The sequence below is a fragment of the Neomonachus schauinslandi genome, chromosome 2 (assembly GCF_002201575.2).
Source record: "Neomonachus schauinslandi chromosome 2, ASM220157v2, whole genome shotgun sequence".
NCBI lineage: Eukaryota > Metazoa > Chordata > Mammalia > Carnivora > Phocidae > Neomonachus > Neomonachus schauinslandi.
The window spans coordinates 85,105,900-85,132,313 of NC_058404.1; the positions used below are offsets into that span (position 1 = coordinate 85,105,900).

At 36.7% G+C, this 26,414-nt stretch overlaps 1 protein-coding gene across 1 annotated transcript in view; it reads right to left on the bottom strand.

Moving 5' to 3' along the window:
- ELMOD2 (ELMO domain containing 2) overlaps positions 1-21,469 on the bottom strand; it is a 33,505-nt gene extending 12,036 nt beyond the window's left edge. Inside the window, exons 1-7 of the mRNA XM_021679333.1 lie at positions 21,328-21,469; positions 19,381-19,409; positions 10,569-10,666; positions 10,200-10,329; positions 7,387-7,520; positions 4,849-4,917; positions 3,944-4,077 (exon numbers count right to left, since the gene is read on the bottom strand). Coding sequence (XP_021535008.1) covers positions 3,944-4,077; positions 4,849-4,917; positions 7,387-7,520; positions 10,200-10,329; positions 10,569-10,666; positions 19,381-19,409; positions 21,328-21,469 — 736 coding nt within the window. The remainder of the gene's footprint in view (positions 1-3,943; positions 4,078-4,848; positions 4,918-7,386; positions 7,521-10,199; positions 10,330-10,568; positions 10,667-19,380; positions 19,410-21,327) is intronic.
- Positions 21,470-26,414: the final 4,945 nt, after the last annotated feature.

Genomic DNA, 26,414 nt, shown 5'->3' on the forward strand with positions numbered 1-26,414 from the left:
GCCTGGGTGGCTCAGATGGTTAAGCGTCTGCCTTCGGCTCAGGTCATGATCCCAGGGGCCTGGGATCGAGTTCCGCATCGGGCTCCCTGCTCCTTGGGAGCCTGCTTCTCCCTCTGCCTCTCTGTCTCTCTCTCTCTGTCTCTCATGAATAAATAAAATCTTTAAATAAGTAAATAAATATTTCAAGAAATTTGAAAAGCATAAGCTTCACCATTTCTAGGATGATTTACAGCTCTTATGGATCTGAACTGATAGAAACAAGGCAACTGAGAAGGTCCTATGATGACTTTTGTACCTCAGATATTACTGTGATGCTCTTCTTAGACAAGCCAAACAAGATGTTGGTGCTGAGGGCACTGAGATCAACAGTGTCCAAAGATACTCACATTACCCATAATTAGGGGAAAAATTAACCATAATTAGAGGTCATTTTGCACCGTTTTCCTACCTACCACACTCCTATATTTATTTAAATAGGTAAAATGCTTTATTTGGGGGCATGAAGAGTTTATTTCTTCCTTTTTATATTTATGTTCAATGGGCAGCATTAAATAAGCATGTATTTCATAGAGAAAACAAATATCAGAAACTATTAGTGAAGTCTCAGGAGTTTAGACACTATGCTAAAAGTTAATAAGAGATTTAGAGGAGGAAATCAAACAAGACTAATGGGGGAAAAACAGTTCCCTAGCAACCAGATGAGAAAAAAAGACCTGGGGAACAGGGAAAAAGAAGATGCAGATTTGGATTAAAAATCTGTTCAAAATGCCCAACCCCTAATAAAAGAGACTGGCTGAGCTTGACCCAAGAGAAGGGTCTTTTCCCAGCTCACAGGATGAATATACGGTCTCAGTGTCTATAGTAAAGGATAGGTACACTGGGACTATACTGACCCAGTTTCATTATTTATATCGGGGAGCAGCCACGGCATGGAGACATCCCCAGGAGGGTCAGGAAGGACCAGGAGGGTGCTTAAACAAAGCAACAATGACAGCTCTGCAAGGGTAAAGGAAAGCATCTCATGCCTGCTAGGAATCTTCAGTCCCACCAGGCAGAATCATCAACTCTGGTCCTAGGGACCTGAAAAACCTGTCCCTCCATCTGAAAATATGTTGCATCGACTCCTACTTTGTGTAACCATCCTCCCCATATGATCCTTTATCCTTATCCATTAAAAAAAAATCTAGACATACAAATGGTGGCGGCTAAAGAGGTTGGGCTAAAGATGTACACTTTGGGGGGACGCCTGAGTGGCTCAGTCGTTAAGCGTCTGCCTTCGGCTCAGGTCATGATCCCAGGGTCCTGGGATCGAGTCCCGCATCGGGCTCCCTGCTCAATGGGAAGCCTGCTTCTCCCTCTCCCACTCCCCCTGCTTGTATTCCCCCTCTCGCTATGTCTCTCTCTGTCAAATAAATAAATAAAATCTTTAAAAAAATAAAAAAATAAAGATGTACACTTTGGTATCACTAGTACATGCATGGTTTATCAAATGGGGGACTTAGGGGGGCGCTGGGTGGCTCAGATGGTTAAGCATCTGCCTTCAGCTCAGGTCACGATCCCAGGGTCCTGGGATCGAGCCCCACATCGGGCTCCCTGCTTGGCGGGGAGCCTGCTTCTCCTTCTCCCTCTACTGTTCCCCCTGCTTGTGCTCTCGCTCTCTCTGTCAAATAAATAAAATCTTTAAAAAAACAAAAAACAAAAAAAACGGGGGACTTAGGGATCACTTAGAGACAGAATGAAGACTCAAGAGAGAAGGGGGTCCAGGGCTGGGCTTTGAGGTGCTCCTACATTCAGTAAGGGAGTGGATGAAAAGTTAGCAAAAAAGTCTATGGAAGAGCGAGGGGGCCAGAAAAGCCAGAAGAGTGTGCCATCAGAAAAGCCCAGATAATGTCTTAAGATAAGAAAAGCATGGTGATCTATGCTTAGTGCTGCTAAAAGTATCAAATAACATGGGGACAAAAAGGTGGCAAGTGGATTTGGCAACAAAGGATGTTCATGTATTTGCGAAAGTCAGTATAGTGGGGAGAGAAACTAAACTGGAGTTAGAAAAAAATTAGAAGTAAGTGAGTGAAAACAGCAGTTATTTGAAAAGTTTTATGATGAAGGGGAGCAGATAAATGGATTGGTATCTGGAGGTGGACGCTGCATGAAGGGAATGTTTTGTTTCGGTCTTGAAAATGGAAGCTCTATAAATGCCAAGACTTTTGCCTCATTTCTGCTCTATCCCCAGTGCCTAGAACAGCAACTGACATCCAGTGCATGAATGCATAAATGAGAGGAACAGAAGCAGGTCTCTAGTCTGACAGGGATGCTCCAAAAGAGAAGGAAAGAAGAATAATGCAGAAAGAAATGGATAACTGAAGGAACAAAGTCTCTGGTAAGACTTCCCAGAGAAGGTCATGTCTAAACTGAGATTTGAAAGATAAGCAGGCACCACCTGGACGAAAGGAAGAAGCAAATGGGTATTCCAGGTGGAATGAAATGTCCAGAGTCAAAAGAGAGCATAATAGCTTTGCACAACAAAAAGGCCAGCGTGCCCACATTTCCGACTGTGGGGAGCTGGTTTTTGGCAGGAGAATGAATCTGGAGAGGTTTCCAAGGTACGGATCATGAAAGGCCTTATGAAGAACTGTAGGCAGTGGAGCAAAATGATTCGATTTTCATTTTAAATCATTCTCTCTGCAATGTGGAGAAGAACTGGAAAAAGGTCATCACAGAAAGACTACTGAAAAAGCTACTGCGTATTAAGGAGGGCACGTACTGCATGGAGCACTGGGTGTTATACGCAAACAATGAATCATGGAACACTACATCAAAAACTAATGATGTACTGTATGGTGACTAACATAACATAATAAAATAAAATTAAGAAAAAAAAAAAAGAAAAAGCTGTCGCAGTAACCTAGTAACAAAGGCCTCATGCTGCACGCAGTTACAGTGGGGATGGGAAAGGCAAGAGAAATTTAGCAATTGACAAACCTGGAACAAGGGATTAAGTGAAGGCAGGGGAGGCTGCGGGAAGGAGAGACTTGGATGATGCCTTCAACAATGGAGATGACGAAGTTATGATTTGGCCATTTATTACCTAATTAGTTTCCTATATCATGCCAACATGCAAACGGCATTCTAAAGACACAAAAAGATCAAGAAAAGTAGAATGTGAAACTAAGCTAGGTTTAAAGTCTTTGCTTCTGAGCAATAGCTTCACAAGATAAATTCATTTAATTAAAACTTCAGGGTGCAAATATCATCACAAGAAAACTTAATGGAACAGTGGTAATAATGACTGCATTAGGAACAGTTAGTTATGAAGTACCCCCAATCTAACACAAGACAACCTGGCCTTGAAATGGGGGACGGGGGGGGGGAATGTTCCTTTAAATTAATTTTCCTTATAAGATTAACAAAATAATGTGTGAATGGTCTGTCCTTGACTCAACAGTACTCGCTAACCCAGTATTCAAGAGGGAAAATTCATTTTACAGTTGACTGGAAAATGGATGTCTACAGGAAAACTGCATAAATCCTGAATTTACATATATGTGAAAAAACGGTCTTGCTAAATTTTTTTATTCAGCAAATATAGAAACTGATGATAAAATACTCTTGGGGACTCATCTTCCATTATTTCCCTGTTTTTCTTTTTTCTTTCTTTTTAAAGATTGATTTATTTATTTGAGGGAGAGAGTGCATGAGCAGGGAGGGGCAGAGGGAGCGACCCAGCATGGAGCCTGATACGGGGCTTCATCTCATGACCCTGAGATCATGACCTGAGCCAAAACCAAGAGTCAGATGCTTAACTGCCTGAGCCACCAGGCACCCCCATTATTGCCCTGTTTTTCAAAGATCCTAAATAAATATATAAAATGACAAGCATAAGTTACATATTTAGTAGAAATATTGTATCTAGAAATGTCTAGCTTTAACTCATTTTAATACTCACAATAAAACTGATGAAAGTGTTCCATTGTTGGTATACCAGGAACAAAGTTGTAGAGATGAAACTTCAAAGCTTCACTCTTCAGCAAGCTGTAAGCCATCTCGGTAAGGTTGATTCCAACTATTGCATAAGAATACCTATGTCAGAAACATTACCAGTTATATCAGCTAGCCAAATAGCTCATAAAATAAATGTAAAATTATGCAAGAAATTAGTGAAAAATTACTCTGATGCATTTCTAATACAGTATTGTTTTATGAATAGATAAAAGATTTTTGTTCTTTTAGAGGATGTTGATTTTCTGGATATAATCTAAGAAGTAATAATGAAGCTTTGGCCATACAAATACCAAAAACCAAAATCCTTAAAAAATAAAATAAAAAGAGTACACTCTCATTGGTTTCTAAAACACACTGGGTAATCTGACATTTTCTCCTCCATTATCAGGGTATTTATTTTTATGATGTAATGTTGTTATAATGTTTTTTCAAAGGTAGGTATCATTGGAATATAAAAATAAAATAACGATGATAACGTCCTTAATAGGACCTCAACTGCATTTCACTTTACAATTTTCAGAGCTATTTCTCATTTTTCTATTTCTATGTCAAAGCTATTTCCTATTCCTATTTTCAAATCTATTCCTCAACAAACTTTCGTAAAGTCCCTTACCTCCATTTTATAGACAAACTATATCTTGTGGCAAAAAAATATTGAAATAATACAAAATTGGTGTATGATCACATTTCACCTTAAAAATAATGTATCATGCAGTATCTTTTATAAAGGTCTTATTAATAAAAATAATCTCCTTTTAAAAAACACCTCAAAATACTTTCAAATTCAGATAATCTAATCAACATTTTAAAATTCAAGAATTTACAGTTTCTTTGATGCATCCGGCTTACCCTAATTTTGGATGATTTGAACGGGAAAGAATCTGGTGAGCTTCACTGGTATAATTTTCACTGAAATACCTTTAAAAAGTTGAAGAAAAATAGTAAAATTAACATACGTTATTCAAATTGAAGATATCCAGAAGAAATTTAAAAAGCTACTGACAAGATGATAGTCTCAGTACCACCACAATCATCCCAATCTCCACCTCAAATCACTTCAGTGACTCAGAAATGCTGGTCAATCAAAATTTAATTCTGAGGGTTCAGGCCTATCTAGTTAGTACAGGACATGGGTCCTTGGCAATGCTTTAAAGTATTTTAAAAATAAATGATTTAACAAGAGACTTTCTACCTAGCTTAAAAAAAAAAAAATCTAGAGTTCTTTTTGTCATTATTTTAAATTTTCTATAAAATAGTCTGTGTGTACTTGTTGGGACATTCATCCTTTCGCCTCAGCTAACTCCTTCTATCATAACTGAAGTCTATATTGTTTAATGCCATTTTCTGTGCAAACAGAAGAAAGGCAATAACCTTTCTTTTGCATTAAAAAAGCTCTCCTTGGGGGCGCCTGGGTGGCTCAGTTGGTTAAGCAACTGCCTTCGGCTCAGGTCATGATCCTGGAGTCCCTGGATCGAGTCCCGCATCAGGCTCCCTGCTCGGCAGGGAGTTTGCTTCTCCCTCTGACCCTCCCCCCTCTCATGTGCTCTCTCTCATTCTCTCTCTCTCAAATAAATAAATAAAATCTTTAAAAAAAAAAAAAAAAAAAGCTCTCCTTGGTCAGTGGTATCACTAAAATGCTGGCCATAAAACAGAAGTATTCGCAGGTACAATGGAGAAATATATAAAGCTACCTATTTGTAGGCTCACACATCCTACTGGCGTATACTAGTGCAACTTCTTTGAGTTCTTCAAGAGAGGGACTAAATCTTCTGTTCAACCTCCTGGGTCACCTCATGATGCACTGGTACTCAGGCACATATACGTATATGATGAATGACTGGGTGTTTGTATAAGGATAAGAAGTAGAATAAAAAGTGGATTTCCATGGCTCATTTAAATTTTAGAAGTCACAATCATTGAAATTTTCATAAAGCATAGAAATTTCTAACCAAGTTTTCCCATTTTCCTTCTATAGATTAATACCATAGACTTCGATTTTTCTTTACTGGCTAATTTTCAACCCATTAAAACAAGGGTTGTTAATTTAGAAGTCCATGACTGAAGGATCACTCATGAATGAAGGGGTATCCATGAGGTTCAAATATCTGTGTAGTTTGCAAGTACCAAGAAGAAAGATGGTCTTTAAAGGCTAAGAACAAAGACACTATGTGTTCTGAAAAACAATGAATTTTAAAATATTTTGTAATTTTTCCAAGTGGAAACAAACTGCATTTATTCTATTTCAATACCAACTGGAAGTTTATTTATCAAAGTAGAAAACAGGCAATCTCATTTTTTGTAATTATTATTTTTAAATTTTTAAGACTATATTTATTTATTTGAGAGAGAGAGTGCACGAGTGAGGGGAGGGGGAGAGGAAGAAGCAGGCTCCCCTCTGAGCAAGGAGACCAATGCTGGGCTTGATCCCAGGACCCTGGGATCATGACCTGAGCCGAAGTCAGACCCTTAACCGACTCAGCCACCCAGGCGCCCCTATAATTATTTTTGTATTGTGTTGTATCTTTGGCAGGTATACTTACAGGGAATCTTTATAATCTTTATACTTATAAAATTTAGGTATTACAGAAAATTAAGTACTTTTATGACTGGAAAAAATTAGAGATATTGAAACCCTACTGTATCTTCTATTTTCCCCCAAAATAGCTTTATCGAGACAGACCTAGTTATTCTCAATATTAATAATTTAGCACAGTTTTAGGACTAATTTTTTCACAGTAACAATTATCCAAACTTTGCTAATGGTTAGGTTTCCCATTCTAGGCATTTTATGGTCTATAAATCACAATTCAAGGACAGACACTAACACTGAAATCTTTTAATTTGCATATCCCCATCCATACTAATCTTTTAGTTTACTTTCTAGAATAGTTTTGGCCATCAATTCTGATTTTATTTACATATTTTGGGATTTCACATATGTGCCCAAGCATAAGTATTAAAGGAGAAAAAAAAAAAAGAGAGTTCATATAGGCTCTGAAAAGGGCTTTAGATCACTTATCACAGATGCTGAAGAGTAAGTGTGAAGAGACGTTATTAGTATCAAGTTATATTTCCCAAAATGTAATTAGAGAGCCAAGAGAGAAGAGGCAAGAAGATAAAACAAATAAGAGTATACATGATTCTTTAAGAGGTATCAGAAAGAGAAAGGAAGAAGAAAGACATCAGTAAGTAATCACACACACACACAAAATATGTTTCCAATGTCTTCATATTGTTGCCAGCACATTAGTAAATACTTTAAGCACTGTAGCTATTAAAATTCAGAGATAGTGTGAAACGACTAGATCAATTCTTATTAGAATTTAACAATATTGGAGGTTACATGTCATTTCATTTAGAGAAGAAGAAAAAATTTATTTGACTTACACAAGATTGATTAATCCAAGTATGCCCATGCCTCTGAAGTCAGTTTTGGGATCATCACCCTGGAAACCAATGTCAGCCCACTGCTTGGAGATTCTAGCCTTCAACTTTTTCGTGGGCATTAGAAGATTCCAAAGCTGCACAAACATACTTCCATATTACAAATAATAGTGACGTTTTTAATTTACTAAGACATTTTCCTTCTCATAGCTGATATACAAGTAAGTTGAATACTTTCAATTAAACAGCTTTAGTAGACAAATCATAGGGGTTCAACAAAGACTATATTTAGAGAACTTATCAATTACCCTAAAAAATTTAGCATACTTATTCCAATTTAAAAGACTGATATTAAGAATAGATTTGAAAAAAGTGACAAGTACACAGAAATCTAAAACAATGAGATATCTTTATTTACTAAAGTAATATATATATATATATATATACACACACACACACACACACATATATATATATATACACCAGGACATATATATATATATATATACATATATACACCAGGACTGGTAAACTGCCTCCTTAAGAAAAAAAACAAAACAAAACAGTGTTAGGTACTTGGTCCTTCGCTCAAACACTACATACTTAAATAGGCTCCACTCTAATGGTGGGTGATCGGTCCCTAAACAGAAGAAGGGAAACGGAGGGAATCATGAAGAAATAAGACTGACAGCATTTCAATCTGTACGATCATATTTTACAAATTTTCATAATTTTAAAAGAAAAAAATAATATGGCTTGGTTTTAAGTAAATATGTTCCTTAAGACTGAGCACTTAAGAACAGCAATCAAATATTAGCAACAAACTAACCAACGCAAAACAAAGTTTAAAAAATTTAATCATTTTCTAAATTCAACACCACAAGTCATCAAACAAAGCAGACTTACAAAAGTTGTTTAAAAAGTTTGTAAATAGTTGCAGAACAGAAATACTTGCATGTTTTTTTCCATTTCACTACCATTTCAGGCATTGTTGAGTAAAGGACTCCTAATGAAAGGAGTATCCTGTCATCTAAAATAAAATGTGAAGACTTGTGACCTTACTTTAAGACAGGGTCAGGACTCTGGCCCTGAAGCTAATCCAATCATTAGATTGGGTTTTTATCTGGTCCCTTCTCTTTTTACTAACACATCAGTGTCTCTCCATGGGTTCAGCAAGGGGTTTGATTATGCCAGTGATAAAGCCTCAGTGATGTGGGGAGAGACACAATAAAACAAGTAATAGTCAAATTTAATATGCATAAATATCAAATTTCTGGGTTCTACCCCTGGAGATTCTGATTTCATGGGGCCAAAGTGGAACCTTAAATTCTAAGTATTAAGACACTGGTTAGCTGTAGTGAAGGTGGTCCTTAAACTACACTTAAAGAAACATGTACCTACTTAGCTCTTTACCCACGGAGACTGCAGAGTATATGCAGCGGCTGAGTGATTCACCGTCGGCAACTGGCTCTCTTACCTTTAAAACTGAGTCTCATAATGAATCAACAAGATAAAAATTCCCTTGACTAAAATGCTAGGATATGTATCTTACCCCTTCTAAAGGGAAGGTAATGTGCAGAAAGAGTCAGGAGTTACGGGAATAATGATAACAATGAAGATATAAATGGTGGCCAACCCCCAGTGAGTGCCAGGCACCATTCTAAAACCTTTTAAATATAAAGGTTCAGTCTACACCAACAGCCCTTTGAGGTACGTTTTTTCATTATCCTCATTTTACAAAATCAAGTTTTATTTTTAATTTTAAAAGAAGGTGAAGTGCATATACTTTCTCAGAAAAAAAGGTGTTTTTTTTTTTAAACTTGTCTGTTTACTTAGATATTATCTGTTAAATAGATATTATCTGCTACTTAGGTATTATCGATGTCTCTTTCCACAGCATTTTTATTTATATTTATTTATTTATTTATTTTTTAAAAAGATTTTATTTATTTATTTGAGAGAGAGAATGAGATAGAGAGAGCATGAGAGGGGGTAGGGTCAGAGGGAGAAGCAGGCTCTCCGAGAGCCGGGAGCCCGGAGCCCGATGCGGGACTCGATCCCGGGACTCCAGGATCATGACCTGAGCCGAAGGCAGTCGCTTAACCAACTGAGCCACCCAGGCGCCCCACAGCATTTTTAGATATAACAAACTCCTAACTCCAAGTACAATGTGCTATGTTCTTTGACTTTAACCATTGAAAAATGAAATTGGCCCAAAAGCAAATTACTTCATCTCCTCTGGGCCTTAGAATCCTCATCCCTAAAACTAAAATGAAGGTGGCAGACTAGATGATCTGGAAAGCTTACTCCAGGTTTAATAATCTCTACTTTGGCCTCTCACTGGCCTTTTGTATTTATACTTTATAAATAAGAATTAGGAAAATTCAAAGTAAATTTCATTACTTTCTTAATTTTCAGTGTATGGTGGCATTATTTGGCAATTCACGTTCTGTAAATCCCAAAATATTTGACATAATAATATGAAAAGGGGACAGTCAGGTTTACAATTTGAAAGTAAGCTGAAAAAAATGCCTAACTTATACGAGCGATTTATATAAGAAGTAGGGGGAATGTCTGAAGCTTGTGGACTCATTAGTTGAAAAGATCCCTCTATTAATAAGTTTATAATTTATTTCAGAATTAAAGGCATTAAAATAAAATTTATGTGAATATATTTTAATGAGGCTTATCAGAAAATTACAAAAATAGGTACATCTTTCACCAACAATAAGGGGCAAAGAAACTGGATGACTGTATAAGCCTCTAGAATTTGCACACAGACTTTACTAGCTCAAATACAGAAAACAAAAATTTACCTTGAGAAGCAGCTTTTCATGTTGGAGGTTATCAGAATCATATGGCCTTTTTCTCACACTTTCTACATCCAAATAGAGCTGTTTATAACCAGATATCTGCAGTAAGCACGCCTTCATACAGATTTTAAAACTGAAAATGAGAAAGTTATTATTTCTAAAAATCATACCTTCTTATCACAATAAAGTAATGCCTTCCATAGCTTGCGTTTTTTCTGTCTATCGAGAAAGCATTTCCTCAATTCCTCATCTTAGAGAAGTGAGAGGGTTGAACTGGATGAGCTCTAAAACCCCTGCAGCTCCAATGTTTTACAATTAACTGTGTGTGATCTCCACACCTCACAATAAAAGTAGACCATAAAAACAACATACCTGGCATCCTTCTCAGGGTTAATATTCTTTTCCTTCATTATATCTTCCACACATTTGTCCACTTCACTCTGGACAACAAGAGTCGCTTTCTGTAAAACCTATTTATGTGAAAGAAAACAGAATGAGGAAAATCTCTTAGAGCTGAAACAGAACACTAAGTTTTGGGTATTTAGTCAACATACAATGCATATATTAAAATGCAAAATGAAACCAAATTTGTTTCACCAGGGCTAAAATCATACATACATACCTACATACATGCATGCGTACATAAATACATAAAAGAGAAGCAGCATGATGTGAAGAAGGCTTCCTCAACTGAGAATCAACAGGGTCTCAACTGATAAGTTCTTAACATATGAGCTCCCACCATAGTGGGCGTGTGAAGCAGATACTTTTTATAAAATTTTTAAATTACATATATGTGTACAAAAATTTTAGTGCAGAAGTCAAAAAACCTTTTAAATGCAGAAGAGCAAAAAGAAGAGAACTCAAATATTCTTGTAATTATTTGCCACCACCAGAGACAGTCACTGGTAACCAATATCCTTAGTCTTTTTTCTATTCACATAAAACAGATTTCTTACATTATATGCCCTAAAAATGTCCACTGGATCCTTCTTTCAACAAACAAGCAAGTTCAGGACTTTTTTTTATCCTTAAAAAGTTTCTTTAACTCTGATCCCTCTGTAGACTACCAACAAAATCCTCTGGTATCTCTTATAGCCCCAGGCAAAATATTCTCATCATACCTGAAGTTACGCCTCTGCATCTCTTGGGCCTTTTTTCTGGAATGTTCCTTCCCAATCACTAAACATATCAATGCTGCCCATTTTTAAGCTAGCTCACATACCAGGTCCAAGAAGCTTTCCCTGATTCTATTCAAGTGGAATTAACCTCTCCTCTCTTGGAATCCCCATAGTAATTTATCTATAACCGTTTTATGATGCTTTCTACTTTCTAAATTAGTTACTTTTATATATTAAGTGGAAAATTCTTTGAGCACAGAGATTGTATCTAGTTCATCTTTTCATATCCTGTGTGTAAAAGATAATTGAGAGATGAACCATGAGAGACTATGGACTCTGAGAAACAAACAGGGTTTTAGAGGGGAGGGGGGAGGGGGGATTGGTTAGCCCAGTGATGGGTATTAAGGAGGGCAAGTACTGCATGGAGCACTGGGTGTTATACGAAAACAATGGATCGTGGATCACCACATCAAAAACCAATGATGTATTATATGGTGACTAACATAACATAATAATAATAATAAAAAAAGATAATTGACAAATAACTGTTAAACGGAGATATTTAACAGATAAAAACCTTAAGAAAGGCAAACTTTTGTTTCAGCAGTGCATACGATTATTTAAAAGAAGGAATAAAAGGAAGGAAACAAAAAGAAGACTCCTCAAAGTAAATGAAAAAGTGAGAAGGAAAATGATCAAAGACTAACAGTTGGTAAGGATACACATATGGTCAACAAGGTCTAATTGGTCAAATCCTGAGGTAATATGGCTACAGGAAAGGTCTTGAACCTTAAAACCCAGCGCTAATGAAAGGGGTACCTTTACCATAGACAGAAACCTTTTGCTTCCTGAAACATGAAAAACCTAGTCAAATATCACCTCCTTTTGTGAAGCCTTCCTCAGCCACGGAGTTGGCTACTCCCTTTTATGCTCATACTCAGTGAGAGAGCACTTAGGATACTGTATGCTTACTTTTACAGATTCGACACCAGGCTTTGTCTCGCTTACATACTCTTATGAATGAATGAATAACTGATTGAGTGAACTAGCTCAAGGCCAAATAAACTTAAGAGACAGAGTTCACATTAGAAATAATGTCTAGGGGCGCCTGGGTGGCTCAGTCATTAAGCGTCTGCCTTTGGCTCAGGTCATGATCCCAGGGTCCTGGGATTGAGCCCCGCATCGGCTCCCTGCTCAGCGGAAAGCCTGCTTCTCCCTCTCCCACTCCCCCTGCTTGTGTTCCCTCTCTCGCTGTGTCTATGTCAAATAAATAAATAAAATCTTAAAAAAAAAAAAAAAAGAAATAATGTCTAGTCTCTCAGCAAATACTTTTCCTATAGACACTACTCTTATCACTATTTTTTTATTTTTAAGATTTTATTTATTTGAGAGAGAGCATGCAAGAGAAAGCATAAGCGGGGTGGGGGTGGGGAGGCAGAGCAGCAGGCAGAGGGATACGCCGACTCCCTGCTGAGCAGGGAGCCTGATGTGGGACTCGATCCCAGGATTCTGGGATCATTACCTGAGCTGAAGGCAGATGCTTCACCTACTGAGTCACCCAGGCGCCCCAACTTTGTTCTTTTAATAGATTACTTGGGCTATACTAGGTACATTACGTTTCTGTATAAACTTTAGAATGATCTTGTCACTTTCTTCAAAAATAGCTTGCTGGGATTTTGACTGGAATTGCATTGAAACCATAGGTTAATTTGGGAATTAACATCTTAACAATACTGAGTCTTCCTATTGATGACTACCACCTGTATCTTTCCATTTTTTACTTATCTTAGGAAAAGGAGTTTTAGTGTAGAAGTCCTGTGTGGCTTTCGTTAATCATTGAATATTTTATGTTTCTGAATGCTACTATAAGTGGTATTGTTCTTTTATCTTGTTTTCTAAAAGCTTGTTGCTAACTTACAGAAGCATGCTGTGTCCTGAGACATTGCTAAATTCATATATTAATAATGCTAGTAGTTTTTGTAGACTTCTTAGGGTTCTCTGCACTCACAAACTGTGTCATCTGTTAACGAACAGTTTTCTTTCTTTTCAATCATTGTATTTTAGATTTCTTTTCCTTATTGGACTACCTAGGACCTCCAGCACAATGCTGAAAAAAAAAAAATCAGAGGGCAACCATCTTTGCTTTGTTCCCAATTCAATGTGGGAGCATTCAATATTTCAGTATTATATATCATGTTAGCTGCATGTTTTCCACCGATGGCCTTTACTAGGATGAAGAAATTCCTTCTATTCCTAGCTTAGTTTTCAATCATGAATGGGTACTGAGTTCTGTCAAAATAGTTTTTCAGTATCTATTGCAATGATTTTATTCTTCTCATTTACTTTGTTAATGTGGTGAGTTACATTCATTGACTTTGAAGACTCAATCATGATGTATTAACCTTTTTATAGATTACTGGGATCAATTTGCTAATGAAGACTCTTTGCATCTGTGTTCATGAAGGATGTTTATAATTTTCATTTATTATATTGTCCTTGTCTGGTTTTAGTGGGTTATACTGGCTTCACAAAATGTGTTTTTTCTACTTGATGTTCTGGGAGTTTATGTAATAGTGGTATTATTTCTTCTTAATGTTTGATTAAGAGTTCACTAGTAAAGAAGGGTTTTTGGTGCAAAATTTTTTAATTACAAATTCCATTTATTAGGTATATGGCTATTTATATTTTTTAATTTCGTTTTGTTTTGATAAATTGTATTTTTCAAGGACTTTGTCCCTTTCATCTAGGCTACAGAACTGATTGGCATAAAATGATTCATAGTATCCCCTAATACTTTTTTTTTTTTTTTTTTTTAGCAGGAGCACTCAAGTTTACATTTATTGTGTTTTTTTTTTTTTTCTTGTTTGTACTTTTTTTTTTTTTTATTCTTATGTTAATCCCCATACATTACATCATTAGTTTTAGATGAAGTGTTCCATGATTCATTGTTTGTGCATAACACCCAGTGCTCCATGCAGAACGTGCCCTCCTCAGTACCCACCACCAGGCTAACCCATCCTCCCACCCCCCTCCCCTCTAGAACCCTGTTTGTTTTTCAGAGTCCATCGTCTCTCATGGTTCGTCTTCCCCTAATACTTTTAATGATTGTGGTCTGACACCTCCTCTATCATTCCTGATATTGGTAATTTGGGTTTTCTCTTTCTTGATCAGTGTTGCTAGGGGGTTATTAATATCACTAAGAATCAAATCTTTTCAAAGAATCAACTTTTGAGTTTGTTATTTCCTATTTTTGTCTGTTTACCATTTTGCTAATTTATCTTCTTTCTATTATATCCTTTCTTTTACTTAGGGTTTAATTTGCTCTTTTCTGGTTTAAAGTGTAAACACAGATCATTGATTTGAGGCCTTAGACATCAATCAAGTCAATTTTTAAAAAAATTTCCCTTGTGAGTTCTTTTCTGATCCATGAGTTAAATTTTTAATTTCCAGATATTTGGGGATTTTCTAGATGTCACACTTTTCTTATTTCTAAGTTAGTACTGTGGGGGACAAAGAACATACTCTGTGTAAGTTCAAACCTTTGAAATTTGAGACTTAAAGACCCATATATTGACATACCTATATGAATGTTCCATGTGTACTTGAGAATGTGCATATTGCTTTTGTTGGGGGTAGCATTCTATAAATGTCATTTGGGTGAAGACAAAGTATTGTTCAAAGTATTGTTTGTAAAAGTATTGTAAAAGTATTGTTCAAATGGTATACATCCCTTCTGATTTTTTTTGGTCTTCAATTATTGAGAGAAGTGTATTAAAATTTTCAACTACAACGGGGGATTCACATATTTCTCTCTTTAGGTTGAGTCAATTTTTGCTTCAAGTATTTGGCAGCTTTGTTAATAAGTGCATATACTTTTAATATTGTTTTATTTTCTTGACAAATAAACCCTTTTTATCATTATAAAAAAAATTCAGTCACTGATAATATTCCAAGTTTATGTTTTCTGAAACAAAGACACAACAGCTTTTTTATTCTTAATTGTTTGCATGGTGTATCCTTTTGCTTTCTATTTGTTTGTATCTTTATGTTTAGAGTATATTTCTTGAAACAACATTCAGTTAATTGGGTCTTACTTTTTTATCCATCTGTCAGTCTCTGGCTAATTCTCTTTTTGTTAGGTCTTTGTTTCCTCATCAAAAATAAAATAGCAGCCTGGATGGAGGATAAATATAAACCATTACAGCATTTTCTAAGTTCATTTCGAAGGTATATTCAATACTGGAATATATAGTATTTAGAGAGTTTCTAAAGTCAGCAATTCTACTTTCTTTTTTAATCTCAAACCATGTATGCACCCAAAGACTATTTTCCCAATGTCATTTACTTTTTACTAAGGAAAACGCAGGTGATAATAAAGAATAAGAGAACAACAAATATGAATCACTTATCATATACTTTGTAAAAAAATTATATGTGCTTATGTATTTTATTTTATTATAAAACAACACTTGGTGAACATAAAAGTAAAATAGTCTTTTTTTATCACACCTACCTTGAGAATAGGTTACAAATTACATGATTAACACATATTCCTAGGCAGTAAATGTCAAATGTGAGTTTCACTAAGCAAGTAAATTTGCAGAGATTATACATACAGAGTATGAATGTTTCATTTGTGAACCACAACGCCTATGTGGTTATATACTTAAAGGTTAGGTACTTACAAAGTTTAGCTTTTGCAAAATTAAAGACAAAAAAAAAATGCAAATGTACATCACTATGCCATACCATCGATCCACAGACAACTAAACTGATGCCATAAAACTAATTTATTATTCAACAGCTAGAATGTTATTATTTAAAAGCTAAGATAGCAGCTGCAAATTGAAAAGCACAGCCAGTCAAAAACACTATTAGATTGACAAAGTGTTCTTTCCCTCAGTTTCAAATACCTGTATATGCATTAGGACTGTGGAGCTTTGCAACATTACCATACACTGCACAGCAGCCAGACTTGTTAGCACAATACTGAATTCGACTGCTCAAATTCTAATACGGTTTACATTTTCATTTATAAATCCTAAAGTTTAGTAACCCTTAATATAGATTAATAAGTAGTCCTTAGCCTAAAATACAAGTAAACGAGACTCAATGTTTAACAATCAAAGAATTTCCACTATGAAATAGTTCACAACCCAGTAGGATCATACTATCACTGCCTTAAGGAATCGGCCTTAATAGATTAAAATCACTATTATTCACAGCAATTATCAGTAATGTTAAGTATTTAAATACCTAAGAAGTGTTCATGAATATTTTAAACTTCTAAAAATCTTGTAGAATATATTGGTTTAATCCCATCATCATTAATATTACTAACAACTACTATTTGTTGCATAACCTATCATGTACTAGGCATTCTTTTAGACTGCTTTCATATTAATATCCATAATCCTAAAACAATCATGTGGCTATTAACACCTCCTTTTATGATGAGAAAATAAGTAACCTGCACAAAAGTCAAACTACTAGCAAGTGATAAAATCAGTATTTGAACCCAGACTTTTCTCATACCAATAAAAAAGTAGATCAGATTAACAGAAATATCACAAAATCAGAATTTGATTTTACTCTACAAAGTAACTGGAAATACACAAGTGAGATACAACACATACCAGAAATGGTATGTTTAAATTGATGAGGCTTCCTCCATTTGTTTATTGACAAGTTTACCTTAGATCTACAACTTCAAGAAAACAAAGCTTCTGTGATTTAATTCAGTAAGGAACTACCCATTTGTTGACTATCCTTTTTTTCAGTATGCCCTACATAACATTATTAGCAATCTATACTTTTAATAATAAAATTGTTGGTTTTTCGTTTGTTTTTAAAGATTTTATTTATTTGTCAGAGAGAGAGAGAGAGAGAGAGCTCAGAAGTAGGGAGAGCAGCAGAGGGAGAGGGAGAAGCAGACTCCCCAATGAGCAGGGAGCCCGATGAGGGACGTGATCCCAGGACCCTGGGATCATGACCTGAGCTGAAGGCAGATGCTTAACCGACTGAGCCACCCAGGCATCCCAATAAAATTGTTACCAATACAATTTTAATGTTTACTTTTCAAGTGGGCTTTTGTAGTCAGTAAATCAGATAAAAAAGAATAAACACTGTATTTTTCTTTAACTCATTACCTCGACCTTAAAGTTCCCAATAAAGTTTATCTATACCTTCTCTAAATGCCTATTCGTAATTACATTCAACACTGCTCTTTCTTTCTTTTGTGTATCCCAAAGACCCTGTGGAATATTGAACATATAGCACCATTCAAATCTTTGGTCAAGGATTTTGACCAAGGCACTGGAGTTCTTCAAAAGCAACATCTTATGTATGATCCCACTTAAATTTGGCATAATTATACCACACATAAAATCCCATTAGTAAGATCTGTGACCAAAACTGTTGTTACAATCAGTTGCAGTAACAACAGTTACACAGATAGCTGTGACACTGAGCTGCTAGTTTCAGAACTTCTCTAGAGGTTCTTCCACAATTTATGATATTGTTACTTGGTGACACTGCATCCTAAGTTTCAATTAATGGAAGGAACTATATGGGTGAATAAATTTTTAGAACCAGCAACTTATTAACTTTTTAGATCCCTACATTCTTATTAAAAAAAAATCAACAAGAATATTAATCACTCTCTAGGATTCTGAACAAAAGGACTCCAGACTCCTGTTCCCCCAATATATACTTATGTATATGAGTTATTCTTACCTTGACCATTCATTAAAAAAGACTGTTAACTAAATCAATAAGGCACTTATTTTACTGGTCACTCCCCAGAACATAACTGATATGCTTGCAACATTCAACAATGCCCACTTTGCATGAATTAGTAACTCCTATCAGTATCACTAGACAATAGCAAATCAACAGTTTTTGATTCTATTTTTTAGCCACATTGTACATCATGACCAAGTACAAACATACCTATGGATATCTAAAATATAAATAGATGCATACACAGATAACTAAAATTAAAACTTCATAAAACAATATTTAACCTTATTATAACCAGTGTTATCTGATTATTTTCTATTCTATTTCTTTTGTTTTGTTTAATGCTGGCTGTAATCTACTATGGGATTTTAAACAATGACCTGGATGACCCATACTCTACCTTTGCCATACCAAATAATCTATATATACAGAGAGAGAGAGAAAATTATGAACTACTATAGATGTCACAGATTGATGTAACAGATTGAATCATTGGTTCCAATTTTTCATTCCCCTATAATTGAATTATATACTCACATGCTTACCATGGCTTTGTAGTGGGCACAGTATATTTCTCTACTCCTTGACTTGGGCTGGCTATGGAACTTACTTTAGCTAATGGGATGTTAATGGACATAACAGGAGGAAACTTAAAAAATATGTCTGTGTGGTTGGACATTCAATGATCTACTGTAGAACATTCTCCAAGTACCCACTACCTTTTCAACCTGGGTTCCATAATGACACAACTGGAACAGACCTGAACTTGGGACCAACTTGAAGAAGAATCTCTCCAGTTGGCTCAAAGACCATAGGCAAGAAATAAACAATGTCTTCTTATATATGCCCCTGAGATTTTATAAGTTTGTTACACAGCAAAAGCTAACAAATAGCATGAGGTATGACTTATTTTGGATCAAAAGGCATGTGATTCAGGGTTTGTTTGTTTTTTTAGTAACTATTCAAAATTGCTTTTCTCTCAAATAAGAATCTATCTGAAGGACACAGTTTATGAGGTTTTCCCTTAAGAACCTGCTTTCCCAAAGGCCATCAAGTTTTGAGGCAAAATAAAAAAACAAAACCTCAGCTAAGGACAAATTATTCAAATACCTTCTTTGTGCACGAGTAGCACACTAACACACACACAGAAAATGTTTCAAAAATAATACTTTTAAAGTGGGACATTTCACGTTAATACTCTACAGCAAAGATTCTTCTAGTAGAACATTAAAAATAATTAATTCTAAAACTGATGCATTCTTTTAAAGAAAAAGTATCTCCAGGTTAAGTTTTCTAGAATTACCACCTTGATATAATCCTACCTTATTCTTGGAGTATGTCAAGGAATTTTCTGAAATAAAGAAAAAAAGAAAAAAGAATGTTACCACTTAAATGTTGTTTGTGAGTTATTCCATAAACAAATAATATAAATATCAAGCCAGTAATAAGTTAGTAGTTCTAGAAGATATAATTTCTACATGTGTAACAGAGCAAACATTTTTAAATGTTATCCTCACAGTATGGAGAACTAGATATGATTCCAAGATCCTCAACCTGATGCAACACATCAGAGCCAAAGAGGTGAGACCATCCTAATTTCCCCAGGGTCATGTTTCTGTGCAAACCCCCAAGCGTCTACTAACCACTGCATATTCATTCATGGCTGCCTCACAATAGCGTTCCAGAAACTCATCTAAAGAACATACAAGGGAAGTGCTATCTACTACATTTTCTTCATTTGTTGGCCTCACGGAGTAAGCATTTAGATTTGAGGAGCCAGTGACTGAATCATACAACAAAGGGGCAAAAACGTAATGACTTAGATTATAAGGCCAACTATCTTCTAACCAGACAAAGAGAAAAGCAGTTTCTCCACTCTTGTCTTCTGTTTCAAGAATGACTAGAACATTTTTACTAGACTATTTAAACATTTTTTTCTGGCACATTTACTAAGTCTCTTTATTCTCAGCAATTTGAGAAATTTAAGAAAAATGGTTTTGCCACAAATTAATGCCTTAATATGTTCTTCCCCCATAGTACAAAACATAAACCATTACTTCTAAGATTTCTTATCAAGAGGTACTTTGTTCTTAGAGCAGCCAAAAGGGCAAATCAAAAGAGCAGGCAGTAATTGAAGTCAGCCACAAAGTTGTGAAAAAAAAAACTAGGGAAGTAATTAAACTTCAATCATCCAGCTGCCCTGAGGCTTACTCCCTCCTTATATCTCTCATTCTTCCCATGTTGCCTTGGATACCAACACCCACTCCCCAGATCTCACTTAGTTGAAGTACACTTGTTCAACACAAAGGAGGATCTAGTTAAGTCATGATTTTCCATTTAACACAGTGAATGTGAACTGTAGCCAAACCCTGGTCTTCCTTACTCTGGTCAAAGAGTAATTACCTCAACCACATTTCTCACTCCTCTGTGTTCTAATTTAAAGCAATATTTTCAATTAAGCACGGAAAGCTGATGAAATTTAGAAGGTAAAAAGTAGTAAAACTACTGTTCAAAAGAAATATAATGCAAGCCAAAATGTGAACAATGTGTGTACTTTAAAATTTTCTAGTAGCCACATTAGAATAAAAGAAACACATAAAATTTATATATTTTAACCCAATACATCAAAAATATTATCAACATATAATGAATATAAACAATTATTAATGAGGTGTTTCTATATTCCTTTTTCATATAAAGTCTTGGAAACCCAGGGTACATTTTATATTTCGGCACATCTCAATTCAGACTAATCACATTTCAAGGGCTCAGTAGCCACATGTGGCTACTGGCTACAACACTGGACAGTGCAGACTCTGATGTAATAATCTTTCCCAGGGATCACTACATACCTATTACTGTTCTTTCATGAATTACATAAGAGACTAAAAGACTGATGAAAGTGCTGACTATAAAAATTGATTTAGATTCAGATACTCTTCCCTATCACTTAAGTGAAAATTTCAAAGGACATAGAAGTATAGAGATTTTTCTCTGGAAAATAGGTTGCAACTATAAGGTACAACTGATGAATTTCAGGAGCCACAGAAGATCATTCTTCGCACAGACGTGTAACTAAATTATGATTCTTTTTCTATAAAATCATAGTTTTAGAGTTGGAATCATTTAAAGCTGGATTTCAAAGATTAAAAAACTAAATTTAAGTTTCTGGATCAGGATACACAATGAGTACATCTGTCACTATCAATATTAAGAAAAAACATTCGTTCAGAGTTAAAATTGATTTATTCTTTTTCAAATAACATTACCTATCCTGTGTGTCCTTTGTGCACCTACACAGGTATCAAAAATTCGCTGCAATTCACATTTTCCAGTCATCTGTCGTAAGAGCCATTTCATCCAAAATCGAAAAAAGTGCCCATAGAAGAACTCCCACAAAGAAATAAACATTTTTTTTTTCCTGGAGAAGGAAATATATGACAGATTTAATGACCTTCAATTAGATTTAAAAATGGGAAAAAAAAATAGTTACTTCGACTTATCAAATCCCAAATTATATCTACCATGTTATTCTATTGGGTCTATTTTGTAGTAGTATTTAGGCATGTAAGAAAACAATGACAGATGTAATAAATACCATTTAGATCAGTTAAATAATGGATGGTCAAATGGTCAATTTACCACTTTTTAGGAATTAACTGTAAAAATCAAACTACCTACTTAGATTCAACTTCTCAGTTCCCTATGTTCTCATCTTTGAGAATGGGGCTCAACAGTTTAAGAACAAGAGACCCAACTTAGCAACAATTAAATATGCCATACATCTGAATGGTTTGTATAATGAAGAGCTCTTTTAACCCCTATGTATAATTCCAGTTACATCTGTCCCACAGTCAGGAGATTCCAGCAAATAAAAACACGACATATGGCTTACAAATTGAAGTATAAAAGTTGAACAGAGTAGATCACACCCTGGCTAAAAACTGATTTTCCATTCAAGAGGTGAAGGGCAGAAATACTAAGAAGAGTAATAAGCTACACCCTCGACAAAACTGAATCTTTATGCCATTAGAAAAATCTTGAACTCCTAAATGAGGGGGGTTGGGGGGAATACAAGTGAGAAGTTATTTTAAAATAAAAATGCTTTATCTCCTTTCTGCCTTCAACATTCCCATAGATACATCATCTCTAGACTACGGCCTGAGGGACTGTCAAATTTGAAATCCCCGCAGGTCGGTGCAGAAGCAACGCCCATCGTCAGATATCGGCAGAACTGCGACTTTAAAAATGAAACCATCTAGTCCGCGCTCGATGGGACAAAAGAAACAAGAACTGCCAAGCGCAGGGAACGCAAGCCTCGAGGCGCCTGAGCTCCCCAGACGTCGGGGAGTCGCTGCGCGGAGCCCCCCTTCCGGAGCCCGGCCGAGCCCAAGTCGCGCGCTGCCCGCGGGTGGGAAAGTACGGCTCGGACAAAGCCCCACCGGCCTGGGCACCCCACGATTTTCCTTAGGACACCGAGGGGCTCAACCAGCCCGCGCGCCCTCAGCGCAGCCGCACCAAAGCAGCGCGGGGCGAGAGAAAAAGAAACAGCAGCCACCTCACAGGAGCGGAAGAACTAGGGGGGGGGACTGGAGTTGCCTCGGTTTCCCCAACTGCAAACAGCCGGCAACGGAAACGACGCTACTCTCGCAGCACTCCGGGCAAGCACCGCGACCCGGAAGTCGGGGAGGGAGGCCGCGGGAACGCCTTCCCGGGGACACTGCCCGCCCCCACCCCGCCCCCCGCCCCGCCCCTCCCGCCACTCCGATTGGCCCGAGCTCCACCAATTGCTAACGCTAGAAAGAGGTAGCGCTGAGTCGCTGGCGCGCGTGCTCGGGTTCTAAGGACGCCCAACGGTTTCCCTGGCAACGGCTACCTGGAGGCACGCCCAGCGCCAAAGGTCGGTCTCTCAAAAGTGCCGCTCTGGGCGTATTTCTCGCCTTAAACCTCAGGTCATTTGCGCTGATTGCAACTGTGTACTACTTTTAAACTCCGGGAACTCACGGGACAAACAGCGTACTTTCGGTAACTTTCATAGCACCAAGGTTGCAAAAGCACTTTCACCTACATTTAATCTTAATTCTGCGAAGTAATTATTAATAGCCCTACTTTATGGATGAGGAAAGGGGATTTACGTTTCATGACTTGCCCATGGCTAGTACATGGCAAAAAAAGGAGAGCTCTATATGTTGAGTAAAGAAGTTGGGACTTTGTCCTAAACCTAAGAGTATCTGGAGGAAGAGCATTCTAGGCACTAGAACCGCAAGTGCAAAGGAGGATACTTCATAAATGGGAGAAAGAGCAAGAAGGCCAGTGTGGTTGGAGGAGAAAAGAACAAGGGGAGAGTAGAATATAAGTACAAAGGACAACTTCCATTGAGAAATAACTCACCCCTACCCGCCCACAACTCCTGATCCCTCAGCCCCTTTTCTCAAAAGCAACCAGTATTAGTTTCTTATTTATACCTCCAGGAATATTTTATGCAAGTGTGTATTTGTATAATCCCTGCATCCCCTTGCTAACACACATTGCAGCAGCAATACAACTTTTCCACACTTCAACATTTTTTCAAAAGGTGCTAATTAAAGCATTAGACATGTGAAGCTCCATAGAAGCAACCAACATTCAACTTGGTAATGAAAACTGGACATGTACTATAATAATAAAATCAGAGAATCTCAGATCTTGCAGGGAACGTAAAGATCATCTCATTGAATATATTTTTTAAAAGATTTTATTTATTTATTTGACAGAGAGAGACACAGCGAGAGAGGGAACACAAGCAAGGGGAGTGGGAGAGGAAGAAGCAGGCTTCCCGCTGAGCAGGGAGCCCGATGTGGGACTTGATCCCAGGACCCTGGGATCATGACCTGAGCCGAAGGCTGAAGCTTAATGACTGAGCCACCCAGGCGCCCCTCATTGAATATTTTTTATTGTTCATGAAAAGACTCAGAAAGGCAAAGTATACAGCCAATTTGACAAATTAAGAAGTAGAAACAAACTTCTATTTCAAGGGTCTTTCAATTATTACACAAGATCTTTGTATAATTGAAAGTGAGATAATCCTGTAGTACAATTATATAATCCTTTTATGTTTTAAATTTGCTATGCTGAGAGTAGGGAGTATAAAGAGGAACTCTCTCCTTGTCTCTCCATGCTGCCTGTTGGGCCACTTCTATCCATGTTTTTCTCCAAGAGAAAGTAATGGTAACCTGTTTTGTCAGAACCTGAAAAGTTGATTGAAATGCATTTATTGGAAGCAAAGTCATTGTACATTAAAATGTCATGTGCATATGATTGCCTCTTCTATTTTCCACTAATTCATTTGCATGTAACTGGCAGATATATTAAGCCCTTCTTGTCTCTCAGGGAAGATTGTCCTTCTCTCAAAAAAAAAAAAAAAAAAAAAGATTGTCCTTCTCTCTTTCTCTCTTATTCTCTTTGGTTTTCTTCTTCCATGTGGCCGGCTAAATGATGGTTAACTTCGGGATTAGCATTCTGGCTTCAAGGAGAAGATAGGACCCTACTTAAGTCTCTGAACTAATCTGTGTGCTTCTACCTGGCCCTATCAAATCACCTACATGGAAAACAAAGGCTATGGTGTAATGGTGTTTGGTTATATTTTTGAGTAGTACTAAGGAATCCCTGTTTTCTTAGATTCTCAGACTAAACAGTCAAGCACTGTTGATTTTAGAAATTGCTTAATGGAAAGGTTGTTTGGCATGACCGTTAATCAACAGCTCATTGCAGTGTTCAGCATTTGATCCACAGAGGAATCAAATTAAATATCAATGCCCCTTATGGAGTGTGTGAGGTCTGGAATGCAGCAAATTTACAGTGAGAAGGAAAATTGTATACTCCCTTCACTAATAGTGAAATGGATTATCTCTGTGGAAGCATTAAAAATATTAAGAACAAAAAAATATTAAGGACAGTGGCAACACTGATTGGTTGTATAATGATTTGTACTGCACTTCTCTAAAACTATTTTAAATGCTATACACTGTAATTAGAGGGACCCCCTCATGTGTATATGGTTCCCCATATGCTTCTTTTAGTGGGAGAAGAGGAAATATACAGAACGCCAAAGCAGATTGTTTCTCATAGCTACCAGTACCGAGCTTTACCAATGAAAAGAAAGTTTAAACTATTCAGAATTAAGCTAATGGACTGGGGTGAAAATGGTAACCAGGACAAAGGAAATAAGCATTGAATCAGGTTAAATGATTTGTATGATTGTTTAAAAAAAGAAGGGAGGGTGAGAGGGAAGAGAGAAGCAGGAAATTGGACGACCTACGAAGGGTTTGGTAGCACGTTTGGTAGCAATAATTGAGAGGAGGGAAACCTACTCCGGCTCCTACATCCTCCTCACCTAAGCTAACCTATCGGATCTGTTCCAATTATCCCAGCCTGGGAGAGTTTAAAGCCAATGATGCTAAAAGGAAATAGGGAAGTGAAGAGTGTTTAGCACAGAATGGTGATTTTAATTCATCCATTAAGGTGTGGGAGAAAAGGACGATTAAATTGAGGGTCAAGAAATCTTCGTTTGTCTCCAGGTAGGAGGTCCAAGATTGTTTGATGAAATTAATTTTGAGTGGCAGAGGGTAGTGAAATACCTTTTGGGGATTATTGAATGATGATGCAAAATGTACCAGCAAGAGAATGGAAGGACAATATTAAGGTACGAAAATTAAAGTTTGGAGCATATGAAAATGTGAGGGTAGGTTACACCAGAATCACCATGAAGCTGAAGATGAAGAAATAGGAAAGAAAGAACTATCCAGTTCTTGACTTTACCTGAATATATAATTAGAATGGATGTGATGATGGTCCTTATCATACCAGCTTAAAGCCAAGTTTTTAAGAGACAGAGAAGTCTGCCCTTTGTGTAGCTTTAATTCGACACGCAAAACGGAAAACCTGAGAATTGCCCAAACCTTCCTTTGTAGTAAATATCAGGCAGTGTCAGATTCTGGAAGGACACAGAAAATCTCACCTTTCATTAAGGAAACAATGGGAGCATAAGAGCTAATCTCCACTAATGCTTGTTACTAATCCTCTTTGGCCCAGGACAAAAAAAAAAAAAAAAGGCTCTTGAAAATAACATGCTAACTATTATGATTTAAACAAGGTAGTTTCCATGATTTAAACAAGTGTCTGTTATGCCAGGCATTGTAAAAACTGTAAGAGGTTCAATATGCCAACTGGGACTGGGATTTTTTGTGATCATTTCAGCTAATGCTGTCTTCTTGATCCCACTCTCAGAAGTCAAGCACAATTTTCTTGTACATGAGAATGAATGTAATATTTGTTCATGGTCCTTCCCCAAGATATCTGACCTCTCCAACTCACTGCC